The sequence below is a fragment of the Lemur catta genome, chromosome 19, assembly GCF_020740605.2.
Source record: "Lemur catta isolate mLemCat1 chromosome 19, mLemCat1.pri, whole genome shotgun sequence".
NCBI lineage: Eukaryota > Metazoa > Chordata > Mammalia > Primates > Lemuridae > Lemur > Lemur catta.
In genome coordinates, this window is record NC_059146.1 from 21,123,219 (window position 1) to 21,136,106 (window position 12,888).

The following is a 12,888-nucleotide window of genomic DNA, read 5'->3' on the forward strand; positions in this document are numbered from 1 at the left end:
ATTTTCCTCGAGGCCAAACTATGCCTGACCAACAACTCTGTAACAGGTGAGTTGATTCTCATACATTCTCTGAGAGTACAAAATAGATCCAGTTCCTCAGATTGGACTGAAATTACTGGAGAAGTTCAGGTTGGAAGAGAAGACAAAGTAAGTGAAGAAAAACCTGAATTATGGGCCACTCTGCCTATAAAAGACACATTGTCTGAGGCTCATGTAGGCTCATCACCCTCTAACTCAATCTCAACCTTGTCCTGCAATTGACTTTTTTAGTACAATTTCTCAAGAGTTAGATTTCCAACAGATTGCCAATGGAAAGTGAGTTTTAATTTTTATTAAGGTTTGAAATCAATCCAAACTAGTAACAGGAGTGTGTGTGTGAATGCATGTACACCCACGTGATATATCTCTCAGCTTGGCTTATTTCTGCCTCGCTGTATCTGCATTTCAGATGGAGTGACTTGGCTCTTGTCCACATGTCCCTCATCCTCCTCCTGGGAACAGTGTGTGAGCCCTCACAGGTTCTTCTCATGGAGATGGAAGATGTACAAGAGTGTGAGTCAAAACATGTGGTGCCTCTAAAGACTTAGGTTGGAACTAAAACATTGTCACTGTATTTTGCCTTATTCTAGTGACCAAAGCAAATAACATGGCTTAATCCAAAGCCCAAGGGCTATTAATGCAATCTATTGCAGTATGCCTTCTTGGCCACAAATTATTAATATATATATATATATATATATATATATGTATGTATCCCATGTACAAAATATGCTCATTCCTAACCCAGAACTCCCAAAAGCTTTTATCCAATAATAGCATCAGGCTTTAAATCCAGGATCTAGTGATCATTGTCCAATCTGAATGTGGCTCCTGTTGATCCAGTAGTTACGAACTGAAAAGACAAGTTAGCTGTCTCCTCACATCCACTACAAAGTAGAAAAATAAGGGTGGATAACCCCAACACTTCCATTTGAAAGGGAGTAAAGTTGCCATGCAGGGCACACAGTAGTCACTGGTTCATAGCAATTTGGAAATCACACTGGGCAGATGCTGCTACTTTAGGAGTAGAAATGTTCTTTGATGAAGTATCAGTTCTGTTCCTTGGGAGTGAATTCCCAGCCCACTGGGAATCCTCCATATGTCTTGGCTTTTCCCTCTGAGATATCTTTCTTTTACCACCCCTCCTTTTCCACTTCTGAAGGACACTCTGGAAAATACATCCCTCTTGATGGATGAGCAGATTTCTCAGCTTGCTTTCTGCCTTTAGAGAGTTAGGCCCCAGAAGTCTTTATAGAGCCTCATTAAGTTCATACTGGCCACACTTTTGCCATTGCAGCTCTCTCAGAAACATTATGGGTTTCCTATATATTTGATTCCAGCCTATTCCATATAGTAGAATGTATAGCCACAGCTCTTTTTGAGACATATTTCTCCCTGTAGATTTAATTATGGTATTTTGGACAAATCAGGCTACTATAGGTGCATATTGTTAAGTTTTCTGGAAGAAATTCTTTGTCCAGCTGAGAAAATGTACTTGACATCACCTTAATTTCCCAAAGGCCCTAACAACGGATGTTACAGTCACCAATTCTTCACTTTCCTAAAACAGTTTATTTGCATGAATGTCATGAGAAAGCAATGTAGATTTTTGTTCAATGTTTTACAGAAGAGATAGAGAAAGAGTTTTACATTACACTCCCCACTGCTGATTTTGTCCCTCCTGTTGCCAGTGTAGTGCATATGTCCCTGGCTCCACTAAGTGTCACTCATCTGATTCCTTTTTTATCCCCACTTCAAATTTCTTAGCTTATTTTTATGCAGAGCAATTCAGATCATCTAGCAATTGATCCCTTAACCTACATACCTAAACCCACTGCTGTAGTCAGCAAAGTACATTTTCAAATGAAGAGGTCTTTATTTACAAAGGCTCACCTTCTGAATAGAAGCCAGTGACTCAAAGAGACACCTGCACTCCCCTGTTCATTGCAGCATTATTCACAATAGCCAAGATACTGAAGTAACCTAGGTATACATCAATGGATGAATGGATCAAGATAGTGTGGAATATGCATACAATGGACTGTTATTCAGACTTTAAAAAGGAGGAAATTATGTCATTTGCAACAACATTGATGAACCTGGGGAACATTATGCTAAGTGAAATAAGCCAGACACAGAAAGACAAATATTGTATGATCTCACTTATATGTGGAATCTAAAATAGTTAAACTCATGGAAGTAGACTGATGGTTGTCAGGGGCTAGGGAGAGAGGGAAATGGGGACATGATGGTCAGAAGGTATAAAGTTTTAGTTATGCAAGATATTTAAATAAGTTCTGGACACCTACTATACAGCATGGTGCCTATAGCTAACAATACTGTATTGTATACTTAAAATTTGCTAAGAGGGTAGATCTTATGTTAAGTTCTTACCATGGAAAATAATAATAGTAATAATAATAATAACACAAGGGTGGGAGGAAGCTTTTGGAGGTGGTGGATATGTCTATGCCTTCGAAGGTGGTGATAGTTTCATGAGTGTATACCTATCCCCAAATTCACTGGGTTGTATACTTAAATACATGCAGCTTTTCTGTGTTAATCATACCTTAATAAAGTGGTTAAAATTTTTTTTAATGCTAACCTTTTTTGAAAATATTTGGAAGTGGTAAATAAAAAAAATTCCCGAGAGAGATATATTCTCCTGTCATGAGTCATATTCTACCTCCTGAACTGTTATCCTAACTGTCATGTACCAATACCTTTAAATAGTGTTTCATGCCAATGAGTGCTTTTCCACAACATGGTTATAAATTGCTTCCTCAACATGATTTAAATTGATACATAGTATTTCACTCCATGGAAGTAAGAACTTGTACCAAACCAACCTCTTCCTTCTGGTCCTTAATATGAGTATTGTTTCCAATTTATTTGCTGCTATAAAAAATAATTAAAAGGAATTACTTGTAGATCTTTTGGATGTCCTTAATTATTCCTTAGGATAAACTACTGAGAGTTAATTTCCCAAGTGAAAGGCCATAAACATTTGGGGATTGGGAGTTGGGCTTTGTAACCTAGTTGCCATTTAGTAACCAGTGTTGATTTATCAGTTTAAAAACTGATTATTCATGTGCCATTTTTCAAAATTCTATCCAATATTAGACTTCGGCTTTAAAAAAGTTTGTCAAATGGATAGAATAAAATGGTATTTTATTTACTTTTTTTCTTTTCTTTCTTTTTTTTGACTTTTAAAAATATATTGAGAGAAGTGTGTCAAAATCCATGATATGATTATAGGTTTTATTCCTTTATAATTATTAATTTTTATGGATATTATACATATATTATCAGGTACATACAAAGTTATGATTATCATGTATTTCTCTTGAATACTTTATCATTAAGAAATATTTATCTTCATATCTAATAATATTTCTTGCCTTAAAGTCTACTTAATGTGATATTAGTATAGCCATGCCAGCTTTCTTTGCCTGGCATTTGTATGGCATATATTTTTGTATCTTTCTGCTTTCAGCTCTTATGTGCTTAAAGTGTTTACCTTGAAAATAAAACAGCACATATTTAGATATTTTTTTAAAAAATAGTCTTTTAATTGGCTTTTTGATCCATTTACAGGTAGTGTAATTACCAATACTATAGGATCTTGCTATTCTATTTGTCCATCTCTTTTATGTTTCCTTATTCCCAATTTCTTTGTTTTAAAAAATTATTCAATTATTTGTAGTATGTCATTTTAACTCCTCTATTATTTTTACTTCTGCTTTGCTTTTTGTACAATTATTTTCATGTTCACCCTATTGATAATAATATACATGCTTGACTTACTAACAACTATGTCATATTTTCCAATTTAAAGCAAAAACTTAATAAGAATGTAACTCCAGACTAAATTTGTTTTTAAATGCACAAAGCATGATCTTGCTCATTCTCTGCACATTTATTATAGAGAAGCACCTCATATTTAATAGCCATTCAAAAATATTCACTAGGCTGGGCACAGTGGCTCATGCCTGTAATCCTAGCACTCTGGGAGGCCAAGGCGGGAGAATCTCTTGAGCCCAGGAATTCACGATCAGCCTGAGCAAGAGTGAGACCCTGTCCCTACTAAACATAGAAAAAAACTAGCTGGGCATTGTGATGCACGCCTGTAGTCCCAGCTACTTGGGAGGCTGAGGCAGGAGGGTCATTTGAGTCCAAGAATTTGAGGTTGCTATGAGCTAAGCTGATGCCATGGCACGCTAACCCAGGTGACAGAATGAGATTTTGTCTCAAAAAAAAAAAAAAATTGCTAACATTGATTTCTTCATTCAATACCACTATCCAGCACCTTTATTATTAGTCAGGGAATCCTCAAAGTTAAGTATATATCTATATCAACCTCTTTCCATCTGTCAGCAGAATCATTCAGATCCTGGCTTTAGGAATTTCTGGTTCATGTAGATGTGTTAGAATTTGGGGCCTTAATTTGACTATGATCAGATAAATATTTCGCATGAATTAAGACCTGCAGAGGGTTTTATGGCTTCTCGTTTCCTGAATGTATTGTGACACAAAACCTGTAGGTCACGTGAGAGGAAGGAAGAGACGGGCTTGAGCAAAGACATTACTGTCCACATGAGCAGTTGTCCTTGTGGCTAGAAATTCAAGAAGGGTCCTTGGAACAGACTGCAGGGCCGGTATGATCCTTGAATTACTCTCCTTCTTCTGTTTCGGTAAGTTTCTTGGATCTATACATTGGGACAAGGGTGGATTGAGTGAAGATTGTAAAGAGAAATAATAACGTTGGCTTGTCTTTACTGATTGCTTCATGTGCATCAGGAACCTTACTGGAAGCTGTGGATACATTTTACTCACCAAGCATTTTTCAATGTGCAGATATTTATTTACATTCTGCATCCAAGAGCTATCCTATATGCTGACACCTTTATTTATTTAAAATTTTACTTTTACTTGCTCGACATTTTTATTTAAATAAGTGTATTTATTGGAAGACTGAAATGTTATATCAATAGTTTAAATAAAAAAACAAATTTTAGGCCTAGCATGGTGGCTTACACCTGTAATCCTAGCACTTTGGGAGGCCAAGACAGGAGGATTGCTTGAGGCCAGGAATTCGAGACCACCCTGGGCAACATAGTGAGACCCTTGTTTCTACAAAAAAATTTAAAAATTAGCTGAGTCTGGTGGTGTGCACCTATAGTCCTAGCTACTTGGGGGTCTGAGATGGGAGGATCGCTTGAGTGCCAAAGTTCAAGGTTACAGTGAGCTATGATCGCATCACTGCACTCCAGCCTAGGGCAACAGAGCTTCAGTTGGTCAATTCACATTTGTTGAAGTCCTGCTATGTACTGGGACCTGTGCAGGCACCAGGGATGCTGAGGTGACTGGCATAGAGTACCTCCAGATGCCACAGGCTGACGGCACCATGTGTCTCCCGTGGTGCAAGGTGCATAAACTTTTATAAACTCTGTTAAGATTTTATGAGCAAATGGTTTCTGTTTTAATTTATGTCACTCAAGGCTCCAAGTAGCCTTTATTACTGGGGATCATTCCCGGTCACCCTATCCCAGATGACACTGTCAGGAGACTACCAATGGCCACTTAGAGCCTTCCATAAAGTCAGGAGTGACACTAGGTCGCCTGAGTCCTCAGACTTCCCCTAACTCCCCATGGTTAGTGTGGTCTACAAAATACATCACAGGCTGTCCTAGAAATGGTAAGACTAAGAGTGGTTCAGGATAAACGATGAAGATAGAAGGATTTGTGGAATATCAGACAGCCAAGGAAGGACCTGGAGCACCCGGCGTGAGAGCAGCTTGCAGTGGTTCAGGGAAAATCTCTGTGAGAAACGATGGAGGGGCTGAGACAGGAGCTGGAGCCACAGTCCAGCGTGGGGACGATGAGAACTCCTGAGTGCACGACCTCCAGGGGTCTGTTCTCAGCAGGAGCCTCTGGGGTGTCCCCAGGGGTCAGGGTGGGGCAAACATGTTGGCTTCAGGCAGGTGCTTGTATCTCATGATTATTATTTTACAGGGTTCTGTACTGATCAAACAAACGTAACAAAACAAGGTGAGTATTTCTTCAATTAAACCCTCCCTGATCCCTCATCCCAAATTCCCCTCCCCCCTTTCCTTTCTCTTTCTTTAAGTGGGTCCTGAGAGCAGGTGAGTGAGTCGGACCCGGCCCTGGGCTCTGCATCCTTCCAGGGTCACTGCCCAAGCCCTCCCTCCGTGCCTGGCCCAGCTCCGTGGTACCTGCCAACAGCAACGTGACGCTGCGGTGCTGGACTTCTGCCAGGGATGTGAACTTTGTTCTCAGAAAGGGAGGAACTATTTTGGAGCTCCCACAGTCACTTGAGTCTATAGAGGGCCTGGCTGAATTTCACCTCAATGATCTCAAAAGCAGAAATGCCGGAGAGTACACCTGTGAATACTACAGAAAGGTGTCCCCTGACATAAGTTCACAGCGCAGTGATGTCCTTCTGCTGTTGGTTACAGGTGAGGAGGGGGCGGCTTAGAATGACGCATGGTGACCCTTGGGATGGGGATGAGAGGAAGAAAAGGGGTCCCATCTCTAGAGTAGTTGGAGTGGGGGGAGATGGACAGAGACAGGAACAGAATTGAAGAGCTTGGTTTTATCCAGGACTTGGAGAAGGAAAAATCTCTTTCCTGGAGTCACAGTTGAAAGAGGGAGAGATCAGGTGTCTGTCACCTCCCGCACTCCATGGGGACCCCCAGTCGGGAGTACCAGGGTGAGTGGGGGACCCAAGGCTTCTCCTTATGACCTCAGAGCCTAATGTCTCTTACAGGACATTTACCTAAACCTTCCCTCAAAATCCACCAAAATCATAAAGTATCTGAAAGAGGAAACTTGACTCTTCAGTGCCAGAAGCCCGATGCTACCATTCAGCCTACAGTGTTTGCTCTACTGAAGGCGGGAGCTTCCACCCCCATACAGCTGCGGAGTCCAGAACAGAACAGGGTCGAGTTCTCCCTTCAGGACGTGGCAGTCGGTGACACTGGGAGCTACAGCTGTGTGTACTACCAGCCGACGGCTCCTTTCTTGGCCTCACAGCCCAGCAATCACCTTGAAATCTGGGTGATAGGTAAGGTTTTGCATGATTTAGGGGAAGTTTTTCTAATTGAAGAGCATTCGTTCTGTTATTCTCTGATTCTCGGTTCTCCATAGCGTTCCCTGTCATCTCCTTTCTCCATCTTTCCTTTCAGAATTTCTATTTTTACCTTCTTTGTTGTACATCCTTGGATAATTTCTCATGTTGTTCTTCAAAACGATCAATCCGCCACCGACAGAATTCCTTCAGCCATTCTCTGCATCTCTTAAAGTTGTGGCTCATCTTGGCGTTGGTGATTTTATTCCCAACAACTCTTTCTCATGCTCAGAACATGGTGTTTCCACAGCTTCCTGCTTCTGCACCGGGGCTGTGCTGTCTACTCGTGTCTCGTGGCACTTGCTGTTAGAATTCTTCTATCATAAAATCACCTTCCGTTTCCTGCCAGGGTTCTCTCTCAATGGATGTTACACACTCCGCTTCCTCAGCCTTGTACATCCCCACTGCTGTCGTTGGTTCATTCCATAGGATCGGTGAATATTTTGTAATTAGAATGAGGTTCTGTCTGGTCAGTACTGAGAGGTGGAGAGGGCATTCCAAGCATGAAGTGACATTAGTATTTCTCCCAATGGACCTTATCTGCAGGGAACACTGTTGTTGCTGAGTTCAGAGATGAACTTTGCACTAATTGGTATGCACGAGGTAAGAGGATTTAACACATTAACAGCCTTGTGAGTTGTATTTAACTCACTCTAGTATTTAACTCACTTGAGACCTGGGGCCTCGAGAAGCATATGTAACTCCCGAGTCTCTTCACCTTGGGAGCTGCAAGAACTATTTTTCAAGTTGCATATAACTCATGCACAGAAAACAATAAAAAATAACACGTTTTTCGACTGGGCGCGGTGGCTCAGGCCTGTAATCCTAGCACTCTGGGAGGCCGAGGCGGCAGGATTGCTCGAGGTCAGGAGTTCAAGACCAGCCTGAGCAAGAGCAAGACCCTGTCTCTACTAAAAATAGAAAGAAATTATATGGACAACTAAAAATATATATAGAAAAAATTAGCCGGGCATGATGGCACATGCCTGTAGTCCCAGCTACTTGGGAGGCTGAGGCAGAAGGATTGCTTGAGCCCAGGAGTTTGAGGTTGCTGTGAGCTGACAGCAACTAGCCTGGGCAACAGAGTGAGACTCTGTCTCAAAAAATAATAATAATAATAATAACACATTTTTCATCCAATTAGAAAGGATCATTTTGTTTTCTAAGTTTTTAATTCTATTTTCATAATAAAACACCATGGCCCCAAGGAAAAAACATTTTTTTCTAATGTAACAGTCAGTGTGATTAAACACAGGAACCAGAACCAATGCCAGCCTCAATCTCCTCTTGAGTGAAGCTGAGATACACAATGGTCGAAGGCTAAGATGCTGAGCTCAAGCTCTTCTGAAAGCTCATCACCTGTGTGAAGTGAAATCTGGTACTGTGAAGAGGTTGCTGAATTTCAGTGTTCTGGGGAGCTCCTTAGGTCTTCCATGTTAAGCCTGATTCCAAGTATATGTAGGGAAAAGGGAACTAGGAAATGTGGGAAAGTAGAAATGAGATGAAGAACAATGAAATGGAAGAATAGATAACATAAAGGAAAGGTGATGGACCGACCAGTCAACTCTGACAAAACTCAGCATTTGTTTTCAGTGATTATAACTTTAATGAAGGTACAGCTGGCCACTGGCCAGAAAGTACAAGTGAGCAAATGACCGTCAGACTTGGTAGATCCCTTTGAGAAGGAGGGATACTCTTTTATGGTCAATGCTTAAGCCTTGGCCGGGGCACGGTGGCGCGGTGGCTCCCGCCTGTAATCCTAGCACTCTGGGAGGCCGACGCGGGTGGATCGTTTGAGCTCAGGAGTTCGAGACCAGCCTGAGCAAGAGTAAGACCCCCTATCTCTACTAAAAATAAAAAGAAATTATATGGACAGCTAAAAATATATATAGAAAAAATTAGCCGGGCATGGTGGCGCAGGCCTGCAGTCCCAGCTACTCGGGAGGCTGAGGCAGGAGGATCGCTTGAGCCCAGGAGTTTGAGGTTGCTGTGAGCTAGGCTGACGCCACAGCACTCTAACCCGGGCAACAGAGTGAGACTTTGTCTCAAAAAAAATAAAACAAAATGCTTAAGCCTTTCTCTCTTTCCATTTCCCCAGGCGATTACACCACAGGAAACCTCGTCCGGCTGTGTCTGGCTGCCATAATTATGGTGACTATGGGGGCTTTCCTGGTCGAAGCCTGGCATAGCCAGAAGGAGTCTCCACATGGATCGACATAAAACGGAACACTTCTCTTTTCTTTTTCTTTCTTTCTTTTTTTTTGATTTTGATTTTTAATTATTATGGGTACATAATAGTTGTGTATCTTTATAGGGTACATGTGATGTTTTGATACAGGCATACAATGTGAATTAATCAAATCAGGGTAACTGGGGTATCCATCACCTCAAGCATTTAACGTTTCTTTTTGTTAGGAACATTCCAATTCTGAATCTTGGCTATTGCGAATATGAGCACTTCTCTTTTCAGTGTGTGGTTGTAGTGATCGGGAGTTCTCTCACCCCCGGATTCTCCCTTGGGGACTTCCCGTGTCTCTCAATATGGGCACAAATGGCATTTTAGGAAGAATGTTTCTTTATGCTATGAGACTATCCTGTTCATCTTAGGAACTTTTAGCATGTATTTCTCCTTCCCATTATAAACATCAGTTGAAGCCCCAATCATTTTGGAACAAGAAAAAAAGCAATTGCTATCATGTCTTTTCAAACATTCACGGATGGGGAGGGTGGGAAGTTCGGGGTCATGCTCCCCGGGTTGAGAACCTGCATTTGGAGGTCAGGAGAAAGAATATTCCTCCTCTCCCTCCTTCCCCTAACCTCAGATCTGTCCTTCTCTACCCAGAGATCCCACAAGTGCCAGGGGAATGATAAGTTAGACTGGCTGATCCTTGACGGTGTTCTGTGGGACCCACATTCTCGGCTGCATTGGGATACACTCAAGGACAGGACGACGGCTTTCTTCTTCCTGTACTTCTCAGCTGGGACAGAGGATAGAACTGGACGTGAGACTCACCTAACACGTTTTTGTGTACTTGAATAAATACTAAAACTTCAGAGTAAGCCTGGGTAGCAGGTTCACTCTCAGCTGCGGGGAACTCTTCCTCCATTTGAAAGTGGAGGAAACATTGCTCCTGTATACTATTTATTATTGCTTCCCCTCCACTCTCCCTATTTTGTACTTCTGGACAAGCAATTGGCTAAATATTTGAATTTATGTACTTATCATATACATGTTTTAAATTTTATTTCACATTTTTCTGATAGTTTATATAGTTCCAGAGAATTCCAGTCCATTCCATGCCATCCATTTGCCCTTGAGTGGTATCCAGTATTTCTGGTGCAGGTGTAAAATTTGCATTTTATATATTTGCATTTATTTATTTATTTTAAATTGGCTATTTCAAGCCTTTTTTTTTTTTTTGACACAGAGTCTCGCTTTGTTGCCCAGGCTAGAGTGCCGTGGTGTCAGCCTAGCTCACAGGAACCTCAAACTCCTGGGCTTAAGCGATCCTCGTGCCTCAGCCTCCCAAGTTGCTGGGACTACAGGCATGTGCCACCATGCCTGGCTAATTTTTCTGTATATATTTTTAGCTGTCCATATAATTTCTTTCTATTTTTAGTAGAGACGGGGGTCTCACTCTTGCTCAGGCTGGTCTCGAACTCCTGACCTCAAGCCATCCTCCCGCCTCAGCCTCCCAGAGTGCTAGGATTACAGGCGTGAGCCACCGCGCCCGGCCTATTTCAAGCCATTGAATCAATCTAAGTGCCCATCAGCCGATGAAAGGATTAAGAAAATGTGGTGCATATATAGAATGCAATACTCTTCACCCAGAGAGAAAGAATGAAATCCTGTCATTTGCAGCAACATGATGGAACTGGAGGTCATCACGTTGAGTGAAATGCACCTAGCACTGAAAGACAAACATTGCATGTTTTCACTCATATGTGGGAACTAGAAAAATGGATTTCATGAAGATGGGCAGTAGGTCAGTGGTTACCAGAGGCCAGGAAGGGTAAGGAGGAGACAGGGATGAGGACAAATTGATTAATGGGTGCAAATATACGGTCTGATAGAAGAAATAAGACCTGGTGTTAGAGAAATCAGTCGGATGAATACAGTTTACAATAATCTGTTGCATATTTCAAAATAGCTAGAAGAGAAGAATTCACATAGTTCTAGCATAAAGAAAAGACAAATATTTAAGGTGATGAACATCCCAAACACACTGATTTGATCTTTACAAATTATATGAATGTATCAAATTATCACGAGTACCCCAAAACTATGTACATCTATTATGCATCAATAAAAAAGAAAGAAAGAAAATGTAGTATATATTATATACACAGTGGAAGACTATCAGCCTTTAAAAAGAGGAAAATCATGTTGCAACAACATGGATGAATCTGGGGGACACTGTGCTAAGTGAAACACGCCAGTCACGGGAAGTTATATTTCCATTTTTTAAGATTCGTTGTAGTTTCTTGCTAGTAATATCCCTCTTTTTCATAAATACTAATTCTTACTTTAGAACTATTATGTCCTTTCTTATAACTCTGAGGTTGTACTTATAAAAATTAATTTCTGGTCATAATATACAAGATTCTCTTAGATGTAAGTCCTTCATTTTATGTATTTCCTTTCATACTGCTGGTTTTCTTTTCTTTTCTTCTTCTTCTTCTTTTTTTTTTTTTTTTTTTGCAAGCGTGAAACAAAGTTTATTGAGGAAGGACAAGATAGGTTTACAGAGCAAGAATGAGGTATGTTAGCCGCAGACGATGAACGGAGCCCGTGTCATAACAAGAGGGCCCACTATGTTGGCCTTCATCAGATGATTGATGGGTCTTGTTTCTTCTCACATCATTACAGTTGAGATCCCCCTTTTGTAACTCTTAAATCTGAGGTCAGGACAGCAGACAGTGCCTGGTTTTGTCCTCTGAATCCTTCAGGGCACTGGGGGTGGCCTGGGGCTTTTCCTAGGCTGTGTGTCATGTGGCTGGCCCTTTTGGCACGGCTGTTCCTGGTACTCTCAGGTGTAAGGAGGGCTTTTCTGTCCCTCCCTCCAATCAGTAAATCTCATGGCTTCTGCTGAGAATAGACCCTTTCAGCTGCTGTCTGGTCAAGAGTAGTCAAAATGGACAGAGCTCTGGATTTATAGTCAATCTGAGCGAGGAACACCAAAACATCCCTTGTTGGTTTCTCTACCACGGTCTCTGGCTGCAGTCTCCACCTTGCCAGCTCGTGGAGCACATTTAGTGATGCTCCCGCTCCCCGATGCATGACTACCCATGTCTATTTTAGACTGTGTTTTAGATTGTGCTTTTTTTCCCCTCTTCAATCAGATACCATTTTTTAACTTTTTATTTTGAGATTATTATAGATTCACAGAAAGTTGCAAAAGGAGGATAGAGAAGTTCCTTGTACCCTTCACCCAGTTTCTCATACCCTTCACCCAATTTCTCCCAATAATCACATTATACTTCCATTGCAATGTCAAAACCCGGTCGACATTGGTACAATGTGTGTGTACGGTTCTATGTTGTTTCACCACCAGCACAATCAACCCACTGATCTCGTCCCTTCCCACAAAGGGCTCCCTCATTCTAAACGTCTACAGTCACACGCACCTTCTCATTCCTCCACCCTGGCACCCACTAATTTGTTCTCTGTCTCTAAAATTTTGTCATTTTGAGGCTGT

At 41.3% G+C, this 12,888-nt stretch overlaps 1 protein-coding gene across 3 annotated transcripts; it reads left to right on the forward strand.

Annotated features, from left to right (window-relative positions):
• The first annotated feature begins 4,614 nt into the window (after window positions 1-4,614).
• On the forward strand, window positions 4,615-10,604 carry LOC123624671 (T-cell-interacting, activating receptor on myeloid cells protein 1-like). 3 transcript variants are annotated; one of them, XM_045532741.1, is made up of 6 exons: window positions 4,615-4,733; window positions 6,055-6,090; window positions 6,228-6,518; window positions 6,830-7,126; window positions 9,288-9,340; window positions 10,032-10,604. In XM_045532741.1, exons 1-6 carry the CDS (start codon window positions 4,700-4,702, stop codon window positions 10,227-10,229), a joined length of 909 nt encoding a protein of 302 aa, XP_045388697.1. In that variant the 5' UTR covers window positions 4,615-4,699; the 3' UTR covers window positions 10,230-10,604. The 3 variants fall into 3 exon arrangements, with proteins under 3 accessions (XP_045388697.1, XP_045388699.1, XP_045388698.1); XM_045532743.1 differs by lacking the exon at window positions 9,288-9,340 and having other exon boundaries at window positions 10,032-10,145; XM_045532742.1 differs by lacking the exon at window positions 10,032-10,604 and having other exon boundaries at window positions 9,288-9,489.
• Window positions 10,605-12,888: the final 2,284 nt, after the last annotated feature.